The sequence below is a fragment of the Hylobates moloch genome, unplaced genomic scaffold, assembly GCF_009828535.3.
Source record: "Hylobates moloch isolate HMO894 unplaced genomic scaffold, HMol_V3 SCAFFOLD_2, whole genome shotgun sequence".
In the NCBI taxonomy this organism is placed as follows: Eukaryota; Metazoa; Chordata; class Mammalia; order Primates; family Hylobatidae; genus Hylobates; species Hylobates moloch.
The window spans coordinates 156,520,020-156,543,984 of NW_026652277.1; the positions used below are offsets into that span (position 1 = coordinate 156,520,020).

General features: G+C 41.8%; 1 protein-coding gene across 1 annotated transcript in view; it reads left to right on the forward strand.

Annotated features, from left to right (window-relative positions):
- The window catches only part of ECT2L (epithelial cell transforming 2 like), a 104,481-nt gene that overhangs the window by 1,924 nt on the left and 78,592 nt on the right, over nucleotides 1-23,965 (forward strand). Inside the window, exons 2-3 of the mRNA XM_032160304.2 lie at nucleotides 14,972-15,140; nucleotides 16,313-16,425. Coding sequence (XP_032016195.1) covers nucleotides 15,075-15,140; nucleotides 16,313-16,425 — 179 coding nt within the window. The 5' untranslated portion in view covers nucleotides 14,972-15,074. The remainder of the gene's footprint in view (nucleotides 1-14,971; nucleotides 15,141-16,312; nucleotides 16,426-23,965) is intronic.

The following is a 23,965-nucleotide window of genomic DNA, read 5'->3' on the forward strand; positions in this document are numbered from 1 at the left end:
TGCGGAACTTGCATGCCTTCTCAGCCCCTCCACATGTTCAGCTATCCCAAAGACCCCTGAATCTTGTCCTTTGGGATTTTAATGGAGGATTCATTCATAGGCACAATTGATGACATCATTGGCCATTGGTGATCACTCAACTTGAGCCCTTCTCTCCTCCCCAGAGGTCAGAGGATGGCGCTGAAAGTTCCAGCTGCATAATCACATGGTTGGTTTCCTGGTAACCAGCCCCCATCCTGAAGCTATCTAGGGGTCCACCAAGATTCACTTCATCTGAACAAAAGATGCTCCTATCACCCAGGAAATTCCAAGGGATTTCGGAGCTCTGTGTCAGGAACTGGGGTCAAAAACCAAGTAATAGAACAAAAGATTCTCCTAGCATCCCTATCTACAAGAGTTTTAGGAGCTCTATGTCAGGAACCAGGGACAAAGACCAATATATATATTTCTTATTATTCTGCCATATCACAGGTTGTCACACAACAGGCCCCATCCTTCTTTTGACTAAGCATAGAAATGCCAATGTCAATTTCCAAGTTCCTCATCATATACCAGTTGTAAAGGATAGTCAGCCATGACATAGAAATGTATTTCCAAATACATCCGTAGCAGTTGTTAAAGCAAACTAAATATGGCCTGAGATGGACTCTGTACTTTTATATTTGAATCCTTGTGGATGAATTGCAACCTAATTTAATAGGTAGACAAGAATGAAAACCTAACTTAGGAGTATGTGCCTGTAACAATCTCTGAGTCTTGGCCAATCCCAGGAGCCATACTTCAACCACTCATACACTGCTGAGTGTTCAAACTGTGTTCAAATAAGGCAAATGCTGAGCTGTAACCAATCCAGCTGTTTCTGTACCTAATTTCTGATTTCTGTACATCACTTCACTTTTTTGTCTATAGATTTGTTCCGACTATAAGGCACCCCGGGAGCCTCTCTGAATCTGCTGTGATTCTGGGAGCTGCCTGATTCACAAATCATTCATTGCTCAATTAAACTCTTTTAAATTTAATTCGGCTGAAGTTTTTCTTTTAATACCGTTTTATATCCAATTCAAGTTACACTTAGACTTTAGGAAAAATCTAGTATAATTTTGAAACTTGATAGCCGATTACTACCTGTGTAAACTTGGATGATTTTCTGATTTTCTTTTCTTTTTTTTTGAGTCAGGGCCTCACTGTATTGCCCAGGCTGGAGTGCAGTGGCACAATCGTGGACCTTGGTTCACTGTAACCTCTGCCTCCTGGGCTCAAGCAGTCCTCCCATTCCAGCCTCCCAACTAGCTAAGACTACAGGCGAATGCCACCACACCTGACTGATTTTTGTAGAGATGGGGCTTTGCCATATTGGCCAGGCTGATCTGGAACTCCTGAGCTCAAACAATCCACCCACTTTGGCCTCCCAAAATGCCTGGATTACAAGTGTGAGCCACTGCATGCCAACTGGATGGTTTTCTCTGCCATGTCCTTCTCTTCTATAATCTAACTCCCAGGGTGATTCTGAGGATTCAATGAGCCAGTGTACAGGGGAAGAGATTTTCTAGTGCCGTGTTAGTCAGTATAGACAAACATTAAGATGTTAAATACATTTATTACACGTCCCCCTCCCCATTTTGATCTTGTTACTTAGCATGTTTGTTGGATCCAGTTACAAATGAGGAGAGACACAGATTGGGGTCTTCTATTTTATTCCTTTCTTGCAACAGACTTTAGAAGCATTTAGGCCCCTGCTTTACAGAGCGAGGTAACAAAGGGGCCTCCAGTTTGCATCACCCACACTGGAGTTTCAATTCGAAGTAAAAAGCTGGGCTGTGAGATGGCAGCCACAACGTTTACTTTTCCAGTAGAGACATGCCACTTTGTAGAAGAACAAGATCATTCTTAAATGATCAAGGAAAAACTTCGTGGCACAGTATTTTAGCTTCTGTAGAAAAGACACACAGAAAGGATGAAAAATGGTTGAGAGTTTGGTTTTGTACACTAAGGTTTTGAGCCTCTCTTGGTATATAGAAGATACTGGTGACTGCTGTATTGTAACCAGAATGCACAATAAGTATTCTTGCCCTAGAATGAATTCTTATCTCAAATGAATCCCATAAAATGCTTCCTTTTTTCTAATTTGCTGATGTCATGAAAGAATAATCTGTCAAATCTACATTTAATTCAATTCTAAGCTTATTTTACCATATGACTCATTTAACATAATGATGGAAATTGCTAGTAAGAAGATCACAGAGTTGATAAATTGTCACAGTTGTGACACAGTTGTCAAATCCTAATGGTGAAAGAATTTGTTTTTTTCTTACTAATAACTTGCTTTTTTAGCCCCTGAATTTGGAAAATTGGCAGATGCATGTCTCTATTTGTGCTGCTATAATAAAATACCTGAGACTGGGTAATTTATAAAGAATAGGAATATCTTTCTCACAGTTCTGGAGGTTGGTAAATCCAAGGTCAAGGTGCTGACAGGTCTGGTTGGCTGGCGAGGGCTGCTCTCTGCTTCCAAGACGATGCCTTGTTGTTGCATTCTCTGCAGGGGAGGAATGCTCTGCCCTCACATGGCAGAAGGTGGAAGGGCAAGTGAGGTGAATGCTGTGTGAAGCCTTATAAGGGTCTGAATTCCAGTTCACAAGGGAAGGAGCCCTCATGACCTATCTCTTAAAGGCCCAACCTCTTCATATCATTATGTTGGCCATTAAGGTTCGAAACCTGATATTTGGAGGTGGCACATTCAAACCATAGCAATTATGGTTTGAACTGCAATTATAGAACAATTATCCGTTTATTCATTCAGCAAATACTTGCCAAATACCTATTCTATGGCAGACACTATTGTGGGAGGAAGCTTCTAAAATGGCTCCCAATGACCTCAGCTTCCTGGTCTGTATGGCTTATGTGAATCCCCTCCCCTTTGATGTGGGTAGATGCCTATAATGCAGGAGTTGACAAACCTTTTCAGTAAAGGCCCAGATAATAAATATTTTTTGCTTTCTGAGCCATATGGTCTTTCTCCCGATTACTTAATTTTGTTGTAGCCAAAAAAGCAACCACAGAGGCCAGGTGTGATGGCTCACACATGTAATCCCAGCACTTTGGGAGGCTGAAGTGGGCAGATTGCCTGAGGTCAGGAGTTCAAGACCAGTCTGGCCAACATGGTGAAACCCCGTCTGTACTGAAAAGAAAAAAATCATTAGCCAGGCATGGTGGCGTGGGTAGCTGAGGCAGGGGAATTGCTTGAACCAGGGAGATGGAGGTTGCAGTGAGCCAAGATCATGCCACTACACTCCAGCCTGGGTGACAGAGCGAGACTCTGTCTCAAAAAAGAAAAAAGAAAAAAGAAAAAAAATTCTCCAGTAAGTAGATGAAGAAAAATACTGAGTAAATATGGAAACAATAGGAAAACAAGAGACTCATAAATGAAATTTATTGAAGAAAAGCAACCACAGATAATACACAAATGAGATTGTCTGTATCCCAATTACACTTTATAAAATCTGGTGGTGGGCCAGATGTGGCCTGCTGACTGTGTTTGCTAAACCCCAGTTCTGATGAATCAGAAAGTGATGGTGTGTCACTTGTCACTTCTGAGGTTACGCCACGCAAGGGCTGCGGCTTCCACTTTGCCTGCCCGCTCTTGCTCTCTTGCTTACTCACTTGGGTGGAAGTGATTTGCCATTTTGTGAGCTAAACTATAGAGAGGCCCACATGGGAGGGGAGCCTGTGGCCAACAACCAGCGAAGAACTGAGTCTCTCATTCCAACAGTTTAGGAGGAACTGTATCCCGCCAACAATCACTTACGTGAGCTTGGAAGTTAATTCTTCCCCAGTCCAGCTGTGGCATCCTCAGCTGACACTTGGATGGTGAGAGACCCTAAGCTGGGGGACCCAGCTAAGCTATGTCTACACTTGTCACTCATAGAAACTGTGAGATAATAAGTGTTATTTTAAGCCACTGAGTTTTGGGACAATTTGTTACACAGCATTAAATAAACAGTATGATAACCCCATTAGATAATCAATACACACTATGATAGTCTCCATATAACAACGAACAAAGGAAAATGCTGGGTATTATTTTCCCCTTTTGGAGATTCATTATGAACATTAAGCATATTAAAACATCCAAAACATCCTACAAAAAAGAAATAAGTTTAATATCTCAATCATTTAATCACAGATCCTGTTTTCTGGGGAAATACTCATTAATATCTTATGGAACTACTATTTGGAGGAATGTAAAAGGCTAGAATATGAAAAGAAATTATTCCATTAAAGAAGTAGTAATTGCCAGGCTGCCATTTCTCCCTGGGTTGAATAGTCAACAAAACTAATATCTTCACATAATCAAAATAATATGAGGCAGGCAGCGCACGGTGGCTCATGCCTGTAATCTCAGCACTTTGGGAGGCCGAGGTGGGCAGATCACTTGAGGCCAGGAGTTCAAGACAGCCTGGCCAATATGGTGAAACCCCATCTCTACTGAAAATACAAAAATTAGCCAGGCATGGTGGTGTGCACCTGTAATCCCAGCTACTCAGGAAGCTGAGGCAGGAAAATCGCTTGAACCCAGAAGGCGGACATTGCAGTGAGCCGAGATTGCACCACTGCACTCCAACCTGGGTGACACAGAGAGACTCTGTCTCAAAAAATAATAATAATAATAATGATAATAACCCTGAGCCAGGAGCAGTTGGTCATGCCTGTAGCCCCAGCTACCCGGGAGGATGGGGCCAGAGAATCACTTGAGGCAGAAGCTTGAGGCTGCAGCAACCATGATTGTGCCAAAGCACTCTAGTCTGAACGACACAGTGAAATCCCAACTCTAAAGAAACAAAAGGAAAGAGAAAATAATCCTGTTCAAATTTGTACATATATGCATGTACACACACACACACACACACAATATACTATACTATGCTCATATATTTAAGCCCACCAGCAGAGACAGCGACTATTCTTTCTGTAATGTTCAGCTCATTATATAACTCAGTAATCCCTTAACACAGAGTATAATAACAATTTTGAGAACTTGCTAAATAAAAATCCCATATGTTGGCTCTTGGAGGGATTTCACATAACAACAGCTGGGCATCTTATGAAACTAAGAATTTGTTTTCATTTAGTGTTGATTCAGAAGGAGGTATTTAGTTTCCCACATTGCCAAGAGGTTTCTATCTGAACAACACATTATTATAATATAGTTTGCCAAGACACATTACTGTCTTGCTTTACACGTGAGGAAACTGAGGCCCAAATACTAAATCACTTGTAAAGCCTCAATTTTGGGGAGTCAGAGCAGAGATCCAAATCTGGTGCTCACTATGCCATGCTGCTCGTCTGTAACATTTCTAAAATTGTTCCTAATACGATACATGCCTTTCTAATATATTCATTGAAAAAATGTGCTTCTTCTCTTGACATGTAATAACAGCAGACGCACTGCAAATGTCTGTCTTATTCTGGAATTATTCTGACTCTTTAATAAAGTTTCTTCAGCTACACCAAGCCACATTGTACTCTCTCTTCTTGGAATTTATAGCAACAGAGGGTTCCTTAGAAACTTAGATGTTTGTGATGCTTGAATCCCAGCTAGAAAATCACTGACAAGTGGTTGTCCACCTTGAGTTTTACCAACTCCAGTAATGGACATAATCTCTGGAGACAGCGAGAGCTGTGGAGTGATTTTTTTCCCACTTAGATTGAGCCAAAATCTTCCTCTCTGACATCATCCACTGTTCCTAATTTTGTCTTCTGGGGATTCACAGACCATGTGTAACTGATTTTATATATATGAAAAAACTTTAGATAGTTGACGTGTGTGTATATAGTGTGAGAAAGGGGTCCAATTTCTTTTCTTTTATAAAACAGATAATCTGTTTTCTATAAATGAAACAATCCACCCTTCCCCTTCTGATTTGTCATCTAACAAGTGCCCCTGTATACCTGGGTCTATTTTGGAGTTTCTCTTCTGTTCCACAGGTTTTGTTTTCTGTCCCCAAACTAATACCTTTATCATCTTATTACTACAGCTTTATAGTAAGTCTTGGTATCTAGAAACACAGCTCCCTTCCTTGTTTATCAAGACTACTGGTTTTGGCCCTTTAAAGTTCCATAAATATTTTAGAATCAGCTTTGAAGTTTTACACACACACACACACACACACACACAATATTTCTTGGAATTTGTTACTGAGATTGCATTGAATCTGTAGATCAAGTTGAGGGAGTTAATCTCTTCACTCTACTGAGTCCCCTAATCCATGAATAAGACATATCTCTCCATTTATTTAGGACTTTAAAAGTATTTTTCAATAAAGTTTTATAATTTTCTTCATAAAGTTGGCACTCTTAATTTTTTCCAGGTACTTAGTAGTACTTGATGTTATTGTAAATATCATTTTATAAACTTCTTGATTGAAATACAGGACATAGAAAACATGCAGATCATGAGTGTAACGTTCAATGAATCACAGCATGCAGGGAAGTCTAGGGCTCCCTCTCTACATCAGCACCAGCATGCAGAATAACCTCTTGTGTCCCCCTTCCAATCATTACCCTCTCTTTCCTCCCCAAAGGTAAACCTTATCTTGATGTCTAACACTACAGGGTAGAACTTTGGTAAATGAACCCGTGCCACATGTATTATTTTATTCGCAGCTTCCTCTGTGTAATGTGTTGTGTGATTCATCCCTACTGTTTTGTGTAGCAGCAGGCTGTTCATTTCATTGACATATAGTATTCTGTTGCGTGAATGCATGACAGTAGATTTATCCACTGGACTATTGGTGGATGCTTGGGTTGTCTCCAGTTTGGAGCTATCCAGTGCAGCTGTGCATCTTCTTGGTGATATATTTTAGTCCACATGTATATTTTTTCCAGTTGGGTCAAGTTTGGCATTATTCTAGAAATAACGCCAAATAGTTTTTCAAAGTACATATACCAATTTGCACTTTCACCAGCTGTGTGAGAGCTCTGGATGCTCACCAACACATGGCTTTGTCAGTCTGTTCTGGATAACAAACCATTCCAAAGTTTAGTAGCTTGAAATAGGAAACATGTTATTTTTCACAATTCTATGGGTTGGCTGGCCTCATCTGGGCAGTTCTTCTTTGTGTGTTGGGGGCTGGGGTGATTCATGTGGTTGCACCTGGGAGCTTAGTTGCAACTGAAATATCCAAGATGACTTCATTTGCACATCTGGTGCTTTGACGGGGGTGGCTGAAACAGCTGGGGGCTGGCTCAATCTCTCTCCATATGGTCCCTTGTCATCCAGTATCCCAGCCCAGGCTTATTTACATGGCAGCTGGATTCCAAGAGTGCAAAAATAGAAGGTGCAAGTCTTTTTAAGGTCCATGCCCAGAAGTCACACATCATCACTTCCACAACATCCATTGGTTAAAACAAGCCAGTGGTAGTGCAGATTGATTCAAGGAGAGGGCGAAGAATAGACTCCACCTCTTGATGGAGAACTGGTATGTGGGTACAGGGATGGGAGCAATTGTTCCTGGCCATGTGCACAAACAATATACTGTGTTCCTCCCTCTAGCCACAATTCATAGTTGCAGCACACAGAATACATTTATTTCATACCAAGACACCACCAAAGTGTCTTCCAATTATGGTATGAGGCTTGAAGCCCAGTCTCTTGTGATCTCCGTCAGGTCCAGTTGCAAATGAGGCTCCTTGTTCATAACTCCTCTCAATCTGGAGACCTGTGAGCTCAAAAGACACGTTATCTGTTTCCCCAGACACCCAGCTTAAAATGGTAGCTCAGAGACTTTTTATTTCAAAATTTCTTGGTCCTTCTTATTTCAAGCTGGGCATGCTTTCATGAGAACAAGGCTCTTGACAATTTTGTGGGCTTTGTATGTATGTAATTGTAATTTATTCTATTAGACAAAAGCTATATCCACAAGTCTCTTTGAGACAGGTCCTTCTCTGCTTTGGACTATGGATTGGGGTGCTATGGGACAAAGACTTTAAGATTCTTTAAAACTATTTTACAGTTGACCCTTGACCAATGTGGGAGTTAGGGGCACAGATCCCCTGTGCAGCTGAAAATTCACATTTTTTTTTTTTTTGAGATGGAGTCACGCTCTGTCCCCCAGGCTGGAGTGCAGTGGTGAAATCTCAACTCACTGCCACCTCCGCCTCCCAGGTTCAAGCGATTCTCCTGTCTTGGTCTCTCGAGTAGCTAGGATTACAGGTGCCCACCAAGACGCCCAGCTAATTTTTCTATTTTTAGTAGAGACGAGGTTTTGCCATGTTGGCCAAGCTGGTCTCAAACGCCTGACCTCAGGTGATCCGCCCACCTCCGCCTCCCAAAGTGCTGGGATTACAGTCATGAGCCACCGCACCTGGCCATGTGTAACTTTTGACTTCCCCAAAACTTAACTACTGATAGCCTATTGTTGACTGGAAGCCTTAATGATAACACAGCCGATTAACATATAATGTATGTTATGTGTATTATATACTGTATTCTCTCAAGAAAGTAAACTAAAGAAAATGTTATTAAGAAAATCATAAGGAAGAGAAAATATATTCACTGTTCATTAAGTGGAAGTGGATCATGACAAGGTCTTTATCCTTATCTTCATGTTGAGTAGGCTGAGGAGGAAGAGAAAGAGGAAGGGTTGGTCTTGCTGTCCCAGGGGTAATTTTTTTTTTAACCCCACTAATCGTTGTATTTTTTTGTAGAGACAGGGTTTTGCCATATTGCCCAAGCTTGTCTCAAACTCCTGAGCTCAAGCAATTCACCTGTCTGAGCTTCCCAAAGTGCTAGGATTATAGGCATGAGCCACCGCACCCGGCCTAGACATTCTTTATCACTAAAATTTGCCGCAAAACTAAACAGATCTTTTAGTTTAATTCATATCTCTCACCTTGGACAGCAAAAGGAGCCAATCAGCACTTTCTACATCCTACTCAGAATTTCTTTAGCCAGGTCTATAAATTCATTGACACATTTTCTATCCTCCACATTAGTGCAGGTAACAGTGTTACTAACTTCCCACTGCTACATAATGCCGGTCATCTTCTCACTAGCCCTACTCTAGATTCCACTACACCATCTCCTCCACACCCTTTTAATTTCCACTTGCTTCCCAGTCCCAACGCCAGTATCATAGGTTTTCAGTTTAATTATGGCAATAATCTACTTCCAGGTACCAATTTTTTTTGTTACTGCTGGATAACAAACCATCCCAAAATCTAATGGCTTTAAACAATAATCATTTATTATTTCTCATGGTTCTCATTGTTCTACCCCATGTGTTACTGACTGGAGCCATCCTATCCCACTGCTCTGCAGTGCCACCTTTGTCATAGGTAGAGTGTCCATATGTATGTGGGTCTGTTTCTGAATAATTGCTGTGTTCCACTGGTTTATTTGTTTATTCATATGCCAATATCTCATGCTGTTATTTACACTAGCTTTATAATAAGTAAGTCCTGATATCAAGTAGAGTAAGTCCAACCACTTTGTTCTTTTTAAAGTTGTCTTTGCTAGTCTTGACCCTTTGCATTTTCATACACATTTTATAATCAGTTTGTCAAACACACACACAGCCATGCACACACACACACACACACACACACACACCCCACACTTGCTGGGTTTTCATGAGACTGTATTGAGTAATAGATTAATTTAGAAGAATCAATATCTTCACAGATGTATACTCTTCTTTAGGTCTTTAAAATTTTTATCTGGATAAAATTTTTAGTATTCTATTTGGAATACTTGTCCCACCTTGATTTATATTGGATTGTTTTTGTTTTTGTTTTGGAGACAGGGTCTCATTCGGTTGCCCAGGCTGGAGTGCAAGGACAAGATAACAGCTCAGTGCAACTTCAACCTCCAGGACTCAAGTGATCCTCCTACCTCAGCCTCCAGAGTAGGTGGGACTACAGGCATGCACCACCATTCCTGGCTAATTTTCTTTAAAAAATTTTGTAGACACATGGTCTTGCTATGTTGCACAGGCTAGTCTCAAACTCTCAGACTCAAGTAATCCTCCTGCCTCTGCCCATATTGGATTTTTAAATGCTGTTATAAATGATATATTGTTGCTTATTAAATGTTGTTAGTATACAGAAAAACAATTGATTTCTGTACGTAAGCCTAGTGTGCAGCAACCTTGCCAAGCTTGTGTTTTAAATCTGTCAATTTATCTGTAAATTCTTTAATATTTTTCTACATACAATTATGTTAATAATACATAATGACAATTTAATTTTTTCCTTTCTCTTTCCTTTTTGAGACAGTGTCTCACCTCGTCACTCAGGCTGGAGTTCAGTGGCGCAATCTCGACTCGCTGCAACCTCCGCCTCCCCGATTCAAGCAATTCTCTTGCCTCAGCCTCCTGAGTAGCTGGGACTACAGGCATGCACCACCATGCCCAGCTACTTTTTCTATTTTTAGTACAGATGGAGTTTTGCTATGTTGGCCAGGCTGGTCTCAAACTCCTGGCCTCAAGTGATCCACCTGCCTTAGCCTCCCAAAGTGTTGGGATTACAGGCGTGAGCCACTGCGCCTGGCCTATTTTTTCCTTTTAAATTATTATACATTTTATTTTATTGGTTTATCACATTGGAAAGACCCTCCAGAACAATGTTAAACAAAGATAGTGGTAGTGAACAGAGAGAAAGTTTTATCGTTTTACCATTAGTGTCATGTCTGCTATAGGTTATTGTATTTGCCCTTATTCAGATTAGGAAATTCCCTTCTAGTCCTGGTTTGCTGAGATCTTGTCATGAACGGGTATTGAGGTTTATCAAAAACACTTGTTGGGCCAGCTGCGGGGCTCATACCTGTAATCCCAGCACTTTGGGAGGCCAAGGCACAGTGGTGCATGCCTGCGGTCTCAGCTGAGGCTGAGGTGGGAGGCTTGCATGAGTCTGGGAGGTTGAGGCTGCAATGAGCTAAGATCAAGCCACTGCCCTCCAGCCTGGGCAACAGAGCAAGATCCTGTCTAAACAAACAAAAAGAAAACTTTTTGTATATACTGAGATTATCATATAATTTTCTTTTTTTGTTCATTAGAAGTACATTGATTTTGTAATGTCAAACAAAATTTATATAAATCCAACTTGCTGGTGATATATGATCTGTTTTTATGTATTACTGAGTTTGGTGTTCTCATATTTGGTAGGATTTATGCATCTATATTTTTGGTAATATGCTTGTAATCTTTCTTTCTTGTAAAGTCCTTGGGTTTTGGTGTTAAGATTATATAAAGGTTATACCAACTTTATAAAAGAACTTGGGAATCATTCTCACTTTTTCTATTCTCTGGAAGATTTTGTGTAAGTGTAGTGTTATTTCTTCCTTGAACGTTTAGTAGATACAGAAATCGGTTCCAGAAGTAGGATGTTGCCATAACAACAGCAACACATTCTATATTATGTGGCATTACCATCCAGTCTGACAGCATGAAATTGTTGTGGAAGACCTGAAAAGATGGCAATCCATGTGATGCAGTGGGAAAAAGTTGTAAAACTATAGCCTGGAATAGATTAAAGGGCATATTATATACCAATGAGCTTGTACTTTATGCAAAGAGGTAGAAAATGAATGTTATTAGAATGAGTTTATTACTACAGGTCACGTTTGCCAAAGTACTGGAAGAAATAGAGGAGCTCAGAAAATATTTGGCTGGTTTGTAAGCAGGAATATAAAAGAATTCAGAGAGAGTCTCAAAACTGAGGGATTTGCAGTTGGAAGGAATAACTGACTCACATCTTCAACTAGTAAAGAAAAAACTGAGAAGGCCTTTGAGCAATAAATGATGCTGAAAACTACGCCTATTGGCAAGGACCAGTCAAAAGTATGGTTGTCACACCATTGTTAGGATCTCTGAATGGAACAAGGTGGTACCCAGGAAATACTTTGAGTTGGAAAAACATCTCAGGGAAGAAAGACGTAGGGTTTGGCTTTTTCTAAGGAAGCCTGATATGCTCAAAATATCTGCAGTCAACTTAGAGAGAAAAAAGTGTCTCTAAACAATTGCGGCACATAGCACTACTTAGAATCAAATATATAATTTGGGATATATTTTGAGAAGTTGACATTGTCAAGGGAATCACTGGCATGGTCTAAAAGAGAATGTGATTGTTGGAGACAAAATGATCACTGCGCCCCAGCCTTCTGAAACTGCGTTTCAGGATCGCTATGAATCCTTTTATATGTCATCCTTCTTTAAGAATGGGACTATCTATGGCCGGGCGCGGTGGCTCAAGCCTGTAATCCCAGCACTTTGGGAGGCTGAGGCGGGCGGATCACGAGGTCAGGAGATCGAGACCATCCTGGCTAACATGGTGAAACCCTGTCTCTACTAAAAATACAAAAAAATTAGCCAGGCGTGTTGGCGGGCGCCTGTGGTCCCAGCTACTCGGGAGGCTGAGGCAGGAGAATGGCGTGAACCCGGGAGGCGGAGCTTGCAGTGAGCCGAGATTGCGCCACTGCACTCCAGCCTGGGGGACAGAGCAAGACTCCATCTCAAAAAAAAAAAAAAAAAATGGGACCATCTATTGCAGTTATCCTTTCCTTGTTCTACCATGATATATGTTGTTTACAGAGGCAAGGACCAGATAACTTATCTTTTTAGTTCAAAGGTATTTGGATCAAAGGGAGCTATACCTGTATCTATAGAGAGACCCCTGTGAATCATTCTTAGCTCATGAGCTCTGTGCTAAAAATATTGATGAGATGGAACTTTGGGGTTGTTTTCCTTAAAAATGTGTGAGTGTGTTCTGCATATGGGAAAGGAAAGGAACTGACCCAAAGGGTAAACTATGACAGGCTGTATTACTATTCACGCTGTCATCTAATCCTCTCCCCTTGAGTGTGGGCTGGACCTGGTGACTTGCTTTTAACCAACAGTATATAGCAAAACTGATGGGATGTCCCTTCTGAGGTTAGGTTACAAAGAGACTGTGGCTTCCCTCTGGTGTGCCCTCTCTTGCTTTCTCATTTGCTCACTGTGATGGAAGCCTGCTGCCATGGGAGCTGCCCTATGGAGAGAACCATGTAGCAAGGAAAGCAAGGGAGGCCTCCAGCCAACAGCTGGTGAGCACTGCAGTCTTCAGTCCAACAGAGCATGAGGAAAGGAATCCTGCCAACAACCACATGAATGAGCTGCAGGGCCTTCAGTGAGACTGCGCGGTCCCCACAAACACCTTGACTGTAGCCTTATAAGAGCCTTGACACAGAGGTACTGGTTATGAACTGAAATGTATCCCCTTTCCCCACAAATTATATGTTGAAGCCTTCACCCCCATTATTATTGTATTTGCAGATAGTGCCTATAAGGAATAAAGGTTAAACAAGGTCATGGCGCTTTAATCTGAGAGGACTGGTGTCCTTATAAGAAGAGACCAGGTGCAGCTTGCATCTGTAATCCCAGTGTTTAGGGAAGCTGAGATGGGAAGAACCCTTGAGCCCAAAAGTTTAAAAGTTACAGCAAGCTATGATTTTTATTTTATTTATTGAGATGGACTCTTGCTGTCAGTGATGGATGTCAGTGATGGAGTGCAGTGGCGCGATCATGGCTCACTGCAACCGCTGCTTCCCGGTTCAAGCGATTCTCCTGCCTCAGCCTCCCAAGTAGCTGGGATTACAGCTGTGTGCCACTATGCCCGGCTAATTTTTGCATTTTTAGTAGAGACGGGGTTTCATCATGTTGGCCAGGCTGGTCTCAAACTCCTGGCCTCAAGTGATCCACCCACCTCAGCCTCCCAAAGTGCTGGGATTACAGGCATGAACCACCGCACCCGGCTCAGTGAGCTATGATTGCACCACTGCACTCCAGTCTGAACAACAGAAGCAAGACACTGTCTCAAAAGAAGGAAAAGGAGAAGCAGAAAGAAGAAGAAACACCAGAGATCTCTGTTTCTGCATGCACATGGAAGAAAGTCCACATGAGGACACAGTGAGAAGACAGCTGCCTACAAGCCAGGAAGAGAAGCCTCCTCAAACCAATGCTAATGACATCTTAATCTTGGAATTATAGCCCCTAGAACTGTGAGAAAATAAATTTCTGTTGTGCAAGTCACCCAGTCTGTGGTAATTTGTTATGGTAGCGCTGTTAGACTAAGACAGTACCCCCCTAAATTGTGCCTGGATTCTTGAACCACAGAAGCTTTGAAATAAGTGTTTGTTGTTTTAAGCTGAAAAATGTTGGAGTAATTTGCTATGCCGCAATAAATAATACATTAGCCTATTTTGTTTTTCTTTATATTCTCTTTGACCTCTGTCCTGAAAAGATGGGCAGGTGGAATGTCATCTTCTAGTACTTCAAATTCTTACTTTCAGACAGACGCAGTGGCTCATGCCTGTAATCCCAGCACTTGGAGAGGCTGAGGCAGGCAGATCATTTGAGGTCTGTGAGTTCGAGACCAGCCTGGCCAACATGGTGAAACCTTGTCTCTATTAAAAATACAAAAATTAGCCGGGCATGGTGGTGCACACCTGTAATCCCAGCTACTCCACAGGCCGAGGCAGGAGAATGGATTGAACCTAGGAGGCGGAGGTTGTAGTGAGCCAAGATTGCTCCACTGCACTCCAGCCTGGACAACAGAGCGAGACCCCATCTTGAAAAAACAAAATAACAAATTCTTATTTTCCAGGTAAAGAAAAAGTCAACCTCCTTGGCTGATGAATCATGTCAGTTTCTAAGTAGCATTTCCTGAAACCTTTTTAATGCTTCCCATTTTCCCAGCAAAGTAAAAAACAACTTTTGTTTAAATTCAGATTTGGGTGAAAGTAGGTAAGAATAGAATAATTGCAATGATTTGAAGTTAATGGGATTTCTGTGTATATTTGTATGGCTTATCGTCTACACAGATGAATTGTATATATACACATGTACACGCATGAATTATAATTCTATCTATATGTTATATGTGAATTTCTATAATTATATAATTCCTATAAGGACATTAACATATTGGATATTTCTAGGTGATCTTAATTGCACACCTATTGAAATAAACCTGTAGTTTCTAGAAGTGGAAGAAAATCTGCTGAGACATCAGCTGGGGATTCTTCCTGGAGAACTCCAGAAATGGAGAGCTTCCACACAAGATTTAGTGCCTGGACACCTTTTAGCAACAAGTCATTAAATAGACAGGTAAGTTACATACTTTAAAACAGAACAAGTTTAATTCGTAAGGTTAATTTTACTGTGATATATTGGGTCTCATGTTGCCATATTTTTAAAGAAAAACTCTCTAAAGAATTTAGCTTTTCAGTTTAAACAAAAATAAACTTAGCTTTGTCCCAAAGACAGTCTCTTCTCACCCCAGTCCTCATCTCCTACCTTAAGGGAGGTTCTAGATGGCCTCCCTTTCCACTCAGTACCTCCAGGAGCAAAATAGAGACCTCCAGGATACACAGTTGCTGTAGACAGGGGAGGAGATGAGAAGGTGCTTTTGGTGGTGGGGGCTGGGAGTGTTCATGCAATGTGTTCCTGTGTATTTCTGTAATTCTCTCTTCCCTCCTGTGCCAACTGGATGGTTCCATGTGGCCTGGGGATGCCTCTCCTATTTTAAGGTAATTCAGGAAGTCATCATTTAATGGCCTATGGTGGCTCTGGCAATAGAGAAGGCAAACTGAGTGCTCAGAGCTCTCATGGGTGCTCTTGTGAGTTCAGCCTCATTCACCAGGGAAGGAGACTAGACCAGGCTGGGACTAAAGCCTGACCTATGATAATAACGGTGAGTTTGTTATCTCTATCTGAGCAAAGCTGGACTGAAACCCAGGTTTGGGGGATTCTGGTCCTTAATGTATGTCTTCCCTAGAGACACGTCTCTGTTGGCTATTTAGCGATACTTACTTTCATCTTGGTGGGTGCTATAAAGATCCAGGGTTGTGAGTTAGTGAAGTTATACCTACCTCAAATGGTCCTGTTTTCACAATTAAATGAGTGTAGCCCGTATATGTTTTCAAAATGAAATGTGTGGACTCTGTTTCCCTAGGCCACATTAGCCTAGGTAGAAACAAGATCCAGGAATCATTACCTCTTTGTTTTCCAGAGGCCCTTCTTGGGCCCCTCTATAATTACACCCCTGCCAGTCTTTCACATCAACCCACCCAACAAGCCTGGGCCTGTCAGTATCCCTGGGTAAAAAGTTTAACCTGAAAGGAGAGACCTTTCTCTATATATGTGAAAGCGCTCTGTGAACTGTAATGCACTCTGCAAATATTAGCTGTGAGGTTGCTGGTAGATTGTCTAAAGATTGCTTAGCAATTAAAAACAATGAACTGTACAGCAAATGTCACTTCTCCCCCTCCCCCTTATAGCTCTTTCAGGAAAGAGTGGCTCTTATAAGTCATTGGTTTGACCTCTGGACTAACAAGCAACGTCAAGAATTCTTATTTGCGATTTTTTTAAGATGCACTAAATCACAATTAAGGTAAATGTAGCCTAATGATGTAATTAACATTGATTCTTAAAGAAAACTGTATATAAATGTTTATATAACCTTTAAGAGATTTTTTGTTCCTAGGGAGAAAAAAAAAAACTAGGTAATTGATATTTTAAGATTTATAAACAGACTCTTCCAGTGCCTGCTTTTGCCTTGAGGCTAAAACGAAGCCTTGGGGAGGATTTAACGCTTTCATACTATGGTGGGACTGTTTCATGTTGGCAAAAACAGAATGGCTTCAGTCAGTGAATTTTTGACGTTCTTAGCATATTAAATTTTCCTTGGAACCATCAGACAGACAATATATTGCAAATGGATGTCTGGGACATAGGTAGGCATAATCATTAAATGAATGGATGGATCTACAAAATATACGACAAGTGACAGTGGTTGAAACATTTAGGAATATGGGCAAGACTTATACAGCCCTAGTCAAGGATTGCCAGGAGGGTTCTCTTTCTCTTTCTTCCCCTTTCCTCATGTCATGTCTATAATTTACTTTAAAACACTCAGCACAGACGGTGTGACATCTGTGAGTTGAAGTTATGCCCGGGGTCAGCTCCGGTTCTGGTCAGGAATGAATACCCTAGGGGTCATTAGCCAGCTCTAGATTGGAAGGTCACAATACCTGAGTTATCAGATACTTTACTAATTAGCATAGCAAATATCAGACATTATTCTCAAAACAACCCGTGGCTTGTTAACCAGCCAGATGAATGTTAGAAACGGACTCTCTTTTGTGAAATTCAAGATATGTGTGGGCTGACCGAAATATTCTAGAGAGCCCTCCAGCTTGCCTGGGTGTGGTTGAAGAATCCAGCCAGGCTGGTAGCAGGTATGTGGCAGGATGGTTTTCCAGCCCTCAATGCCAAATAAAAGGCCTTATGTTAGTCTGGAGGATTTCTGGTAGCCCGAGGCCAACAGTGAGGGTAAAAATAATAGAATACTATTTCTGAAACACTGTCCTTTCGAATGAATCTTTTACGCAGAGGAGAGAGAGCTGGGACTTCATCAGGCCTACAGAGGAGACTGTGAAGTGGTTTGGGCTTATTTACTAATGTTTGTTTAGAAAAACTCTAGGTATGGCATCATTTGATGTTAGGTACTTTCACTAGAACTTGGTGGTGAGCTTGCAGGAGAGGGTAACCTTCGGATGTCTTAGAGACCCAGCAAAAATATCTGAGAGTTTTGCATGATCAAATTGGCATATTTTAGGTGGAGTACTTGCTTCTTGTTCTTTCTTACACGTTTTCCTGCCAGTCTCTTTTGATCAGCCATTTTTTCACTCCTCCTCACCTGTCAGCTACTCCTGCATCTGTGGGTGCAAAGCAGATTGTTAACAGACTCTCCCCATGGAGTCACTGGAAGGAGACAGGCATCTTCCTGGCTCTGTTGAAAGAGGCTGCAAAGACAGGGCACAGATAAACAGGCCCCTCAGTCAATGTTGAAAAATCAGGGGGAAGAGACATTTTATGATAGTCATTGGCTATGTTTCCTTTTACTCCAACTTTGCAGCTTTCAAGATAAGAAAATAACAGACCAGACCTCACATTTATAACCACTTTGTGCATCATGTTCTAGGCTCACGTATCATAAACCAGGCAATTTTAGTTGTGACCACTGGAGGTCATTAGAGATCTTGTGGTATATTTTGAAGCAGCTTAACTTAGGCCTGACTTTTTGTCACTGGAAATTGCATCCTTTGTCCGGTAACTGAATTCTTTTTTCTGTGAGACAAAAATATAAAACTAACCTGTTCAGTGAAAGTACTTTGTTTTTTTGTTTTGTTTTGTTTTGTTTTGGATAGCAGCAGCATTTCTTCAGAGAGCAGACTGTATTTCATAGTTCCATGAAAGTTAGTACAAATTTCCTTTAAACATATTTTTTTTTTTTTTGAGAAAGAGTCTCGCTGTTTCTCCCAGGCCGGAGTGCAGTGCCGCTATCTTGGCTCACTGCAAGCTCCACCTCCCGGGTTCACACCATTCTCCTGCCTCAGCCTCCCGAGTAGCTGGGACTACAGGCACCCGCCACCGCACCTGGCTAATTTTTTGTATTTTTAGTAGAGACAGGGTTTCACCGTGTTAGCCAGGATGGTGTCGATCTCCTGATCTGGTGATCCGCCCGCCTCGGCCTCCCAAAGTGCTGGGATTACAGGCGTGAGCCACCGCGCCCAGGCTTTTTTTTTTTTTTTTTTTTTTGAGACGGAGTCTCACTCTGTCGCCCAGGCTGGAGTGCAGTGACGCAATCTTGGCTCACTGCAAGCTCCGCCCCCGGGGTTCACACCATTCTCCTGCCTCAGCCTCCTGAGTAACTGGGACTACAGGCGCCCACCACCACGCCCGGCTACTTTTTTTGTGTTTTTAGTACAGACGGGGTTTCACCGTGTTAGCCAGGATGGTCTCGATCTCCTGACCTCATGATCTGCCTGCCTCGGCCTCCCAAAGTGCTGGGATTACAGGCATGAGCCACCGCGCCCGGCCTAAACATCTTTATTGAGATATAATTCACATACAATAAAAGTCATCCATTTACGGTACAATTCAGTGGTTCCGGTACATTCGCAGAGTTGTGTGATCATCACCACATGTTTAGACCATCTCATCATCCCACAAAGAACCCCCCTACCCATTAACTCATCTCCATCCCTCTAGATCTGGGCAAACACAAATCTGCTGTCTCTATAAATTTGCCTATTCTGGACTTTTCATATAAATAGAATTAGACAGTATGTGGTCTTTTGTGACTGGCTTCTTTCACATATTATAGTGTTCTCAAGGTTCATCCATTTTGTTGCACGTCAGTACTTCTTTCCTTTATTGCCAAATATTATCCCATTATATGGATGTGCCATATTTTATCCACTCCTCAGTTGATTATTGTAAATATTATAAATAGTGCTGCTATGAACATCTGTGTCCAAGTTTTGCATAGGGATGTTTTCTCTTAGCTATACATATAGGAGTGGAATTGCTGGGTCCAATGGTAGTGCAATCAATTTTTAATTATTAAGCATTTCTTTTGAATCAATTATTCCCATAGTCTTGCTTACCCAATGACTGTAAATAAATTAATAAATGAAAGAAATTAGCATTATTTGAATACTTGAAATCTTTATATGTAAGCTAGGCTATATTTGTGCAATACGTTTCTTTCAAGGTAGAGAGGCCATTGTTTTAGATGGTTTTATAATTTCCAAATAATTTTGTTTTAATTCAGTTATAAACAGGGTATTGCAATATTGATGGAAACTGTCAACACAATTTTCTTTTAAAAAATTATTCTTAATCTCTATGAGATATATTCGAATATCTTAGAGTTTTCTTTCCTGTCCTAATAAGTATTCCCTATTGTTAAATTTTAAGATGATTTCCTAAGTAGAATTTTATGATATTTAAGACATTTTTTAAAGGTTCAGCTTCATAAACCATCCTTCTGGCAAATTAAAATGTCTTTTCTCCTGGGAAGCCTTCTCTGCTTGTCTTTCATGCCTAGCAACTTTATACCTCAATTATGGCTTTTCTCAGTATGTTATGGCCCCTTGTCGTCCACATGACTAATGGTTTCCAGTGATGTCTTTCCCCTACCACTTGACTAGGTTGACCTTTCCTGTGACTCCTTAAAGGAAACTGGGCTGCTTGTGTCTGTTACACTCGGAGAAACCCGTGAGGAGTTTGAATCAGTCTCCTTGCCACACTGGTGGGACTGGTTTTGAATTGCCTCTGCTTAGTGCCTGGTAATTCCTCAAACAAAGGCCTTTGGTTCCAGAGCCGGAGCTGCTCAAACTTGCAGCTTTCCTGGTGGGTGGGGCAGCTTTCATGCAACTGCATTCCCTAGAGGGGGAATGCATTGACCCAGGTGTGAATGTGCGTGTGCGTGTGAGATCATAAACAGCCCATGAAGGATTTGCTTTCGTCACTTGTCTCCATCAGAGCAGACTTGAAATGGGGTTGGAGGGCAGAAAAATATCCACCAAGGTGTATTAAGAGAGAACAGCCCCCTCTCCCACTTCAATACCCCCTCTTCCATTCTTCCCACGCAGCCTGTGAGGGCTCACTTGAAGGACGTCTGTCTCAGCTGTGATCTGTGAAGCAATCTGGTGTGCAGTTTTTCAGAGACAACATACTCCTAGGTTAATTTTAAATATAGAGCAGCCACATCACTCTCAGTTACTGAATGTCCATTTAAAAGGAGAGTATTTCTGTGTGGAGATGGTAAAGAGGTTAAAGAAAAAAACATCGAATGAAACTTGCTGAAGACAGTAAGGTGGACGTTATTGAGAACCTTGGAGATAGCTATAGGGACTCCTGCATGGCGTCAGGGGAGAGAGATTGGGCTCAACTTCAAATGCAGCATGGGCAGATAGCCAAGGAGCAGGATGGGGCTCAGTGGATGGAAAATTACTCGAGGAAACATCAGGGGTAAGCGGGGATCTGAATACACTGACCCAACAAGACTCTCGCTGATGACAGGCCAGGGTGCTCAGACAACACCTGGGGGAGGGTGGAGGATGAGGAACCTGGTAAGATATCCGAGGGAGGGGGTTCTTCCTAAACTGACTTAACAGGGCTCTTTACTAAAGCAGAATTTTATAAGGAAGTGCACACAGGTGGGCCAAGGGGAAGTTTCAGAAGCTTGACTAAAGTTTGGTCAAGCAGAGAATCTTTGTCAAAGAGGAGAGGGGAGTATTCAAAGTGAAAGTGTACACTTGTATCTAAAACGACTGTTTTCTAAGTATCCAAGGCAAGTCTGGAAATTTGAGTCATCTTCACTTCCTTCCCCTTTGCCCAGTATTCTGCACATGTTCCTGCCCTTCTACCCACATGGGCTGGTTAAGGATAACTGCATGAATTATTAGCATTTGCGATTGGGATGGTTTTTAGAGGTGGATGATGCTTAAAAAAAAAAAAAAGAAAATAATTGAGTTTTAAAAGGAAGGGAGAAAGCAGAAAGCCAAAGCTCTTTGTGTGGATGGAGGGAAGGTTATTGGCCTATATTAGGCAACATCCACTGGCTTGAAGTTCTCACTCCCATTTTGTGAGTGTGTGGAGCTGCTCTCTCCCCCTTTCTCATGTTGAGCTTCTCTGTCTACCGCTTGACACCACCTGACACTATGTGACATGCAGGACTTATTTGCAGTCTGCCTACCCCATTAGAATGACGGCTCCATGACAGCAAAGACTTTGGTGACTCTTTTCATCTCTAGCACTTAGAGCCATACCAGGCACATAGCAGCCACTCAATAAACACTTGTTGAATGAATTCAGATATCTAAAGCACTCCTAATTCCAAAAATGACAAGAAGATAATCAGAAAAAAATTTTCATTTGGTAGCTTTATAGGAGGAAGGAGTTTTTCAAAATATTCCAAGTTTTAATTAAAAAAAAATTAGCCGGGCGTGGTGGTGGGCACCTCTAATCCCAGCTACTCGGGAGGCTGAGGCAGGAGAGTCGCTTGAACCTGGGAGGTGGAGGTTGCAATGAGCTGAGATCGCACCATTGCACTCCAGCCTGGGCTACAGAGCAAGACTTCATGTACAAAAAAACAAAAAACAAAAAACCAAGTGTTAGAATATAGGAGATTACTAATACTTTGCATCATTCAGGTTTTCATTACTTAATTCAAGATGGCTGGAGAAATCTTTCCCCTTGTCTTTCTTCAATTCCTGCTTACCGGGTTAGACACTGTTGATTACCGGCTCAGCCAAGCCATTCCACATTCCTCTCCCTCTTCCCGACAGAAACCCTGATTCCCCCCCACCCCCAGGCATTCTATGCTTCAGGGGTGGCTGGTAAGTAACCCCCACCCTACCAAGGGTGGGTCAGGGTTGGACTAAATTCATCATGATCACTGCCTCCCCTGGATGGTGTCTGCTTTAGGAAAGGGTATGTAGATATTAATTCTGCCCAAGGAGACATAAGGGTGGAGAGTCGTCTTCTTGCTGAAAGAAACTTAAACAAGATTTGAGGATGAACATCTTTTCTTCCATCCTGCTAGCTGTGGTCACTGTTTTGTGAAGACCAATGCTCTCTGCAGTTAGTTATTTGAGAACTATTTTGGGACAAGCCCGAGGACCAAAGTAAACAGTTGAGGATGGCAAAGTGAAAATATAAAAAAATCTTTGGCCCTTGATAACATCATTGATTCCTTGAATTTGCTAAATCTGAAGTTGCCGTTAATTGTTTACAGTGAAAGGAAGAAAAATAGGTTGAAAATGGTCCATAACAGTCTATTTATCTAGTAGTCACTTCTCTGGTCATCTCAACTCTCCAAATTTTATCTGAGAACCAGGAAGGAAAAAACAAAAAGCATTTAGCAGTGAAACAGATTCCTTTTACACACAAGAGAAAGGCCTTCAGACTCTCATGCATAGTCTAAGTATTTAATTAATTTGGGACTTCAATAAAGTGATTCAGAAATGAGTTATACATACTTCTAAGACCACGATACATACATTCAGTGCTTTGAATTTGATGTCAGCATTAGCATTAGGATCTGCTATACTGCTTCCTTCTACCAATGGGAAGTTCACAGTTGTTAAGGGATGGTCCCTCAGAATCACTTGGAGTTTGTGAGACAGATAATGAGCCTCACCCCTAGAGATTTTGGCTCAACACAATGGAATGGGGTGGAAGAAGCTGTTTTTACAAAGTTCCCCAGGTGATCTGGTGTACAGCCAAGGGTCAGACACAGGCGTGGGAGACCTGAAAGCCCCAAGGCGTCTTCCATCTCGATTCTACTCCTGCTTGGAGTCAGGAACGCAGATCACATCAGCTGTCTCATCCCTTCTAGTCTCAGTGCAATGAAACAAAATTTGTTCCAGTTCTGTGGGTGCCTTTTTCATTTTGCACTTATGATGCTACCTACTGGCTTTAGAATGTGTTTCACTGCAGGCAGCCCGAACTTGACGTGAATAATGAAGGAAATAGTTTATTCTCACATCATTGAAAACTCCAGATATGGGTCTTCCTGCAGCTGAAGCTTCTTGCAGCGCTTCCGTAGTGAAACCAATGGCTTGTTTCTTCCTGCGCCTCTGTTCTGCCTCTGTAGCCATGGCTTTCTCCTTCCATTCCCTCAGACGTGTCCAGAAGAAAAAAAAAACATTTGTTTGGGCTTTACTCTGATTCGACTCATTTAGGCCCATGCCCACTTCTGGCCACTTGCTGTGGCCAGGGGATTGGCCTGTATCTTGATCATGTGCTTTTCAGAGCTGTGGTGTCAGCTTCTTTAGAATTGTGTGCACTGCCAAATAGAAATTAGGGTTATTTCACCTACAGAAGGGTAAGTACATGAAGCATGACAAAAGCTAGTTTCTTCATTTAGCATTGAACAAATATTGACTGAGTGCCCACCATGGACCAAGAACAGTTCTGAGTGCATGGGACTCAACAGTGAGCAGAGCGGAAAAGGGCCTGCCCAACTGCAGTTTATATTCTAGTGGAATAAAACTAAGATAGAAAAAGGGTGAACCCTGGAAGCAGCCAGACATCAAAGCTTCTGGCCCCTTGATGGGGAGGCCGAAGAGGCTCCA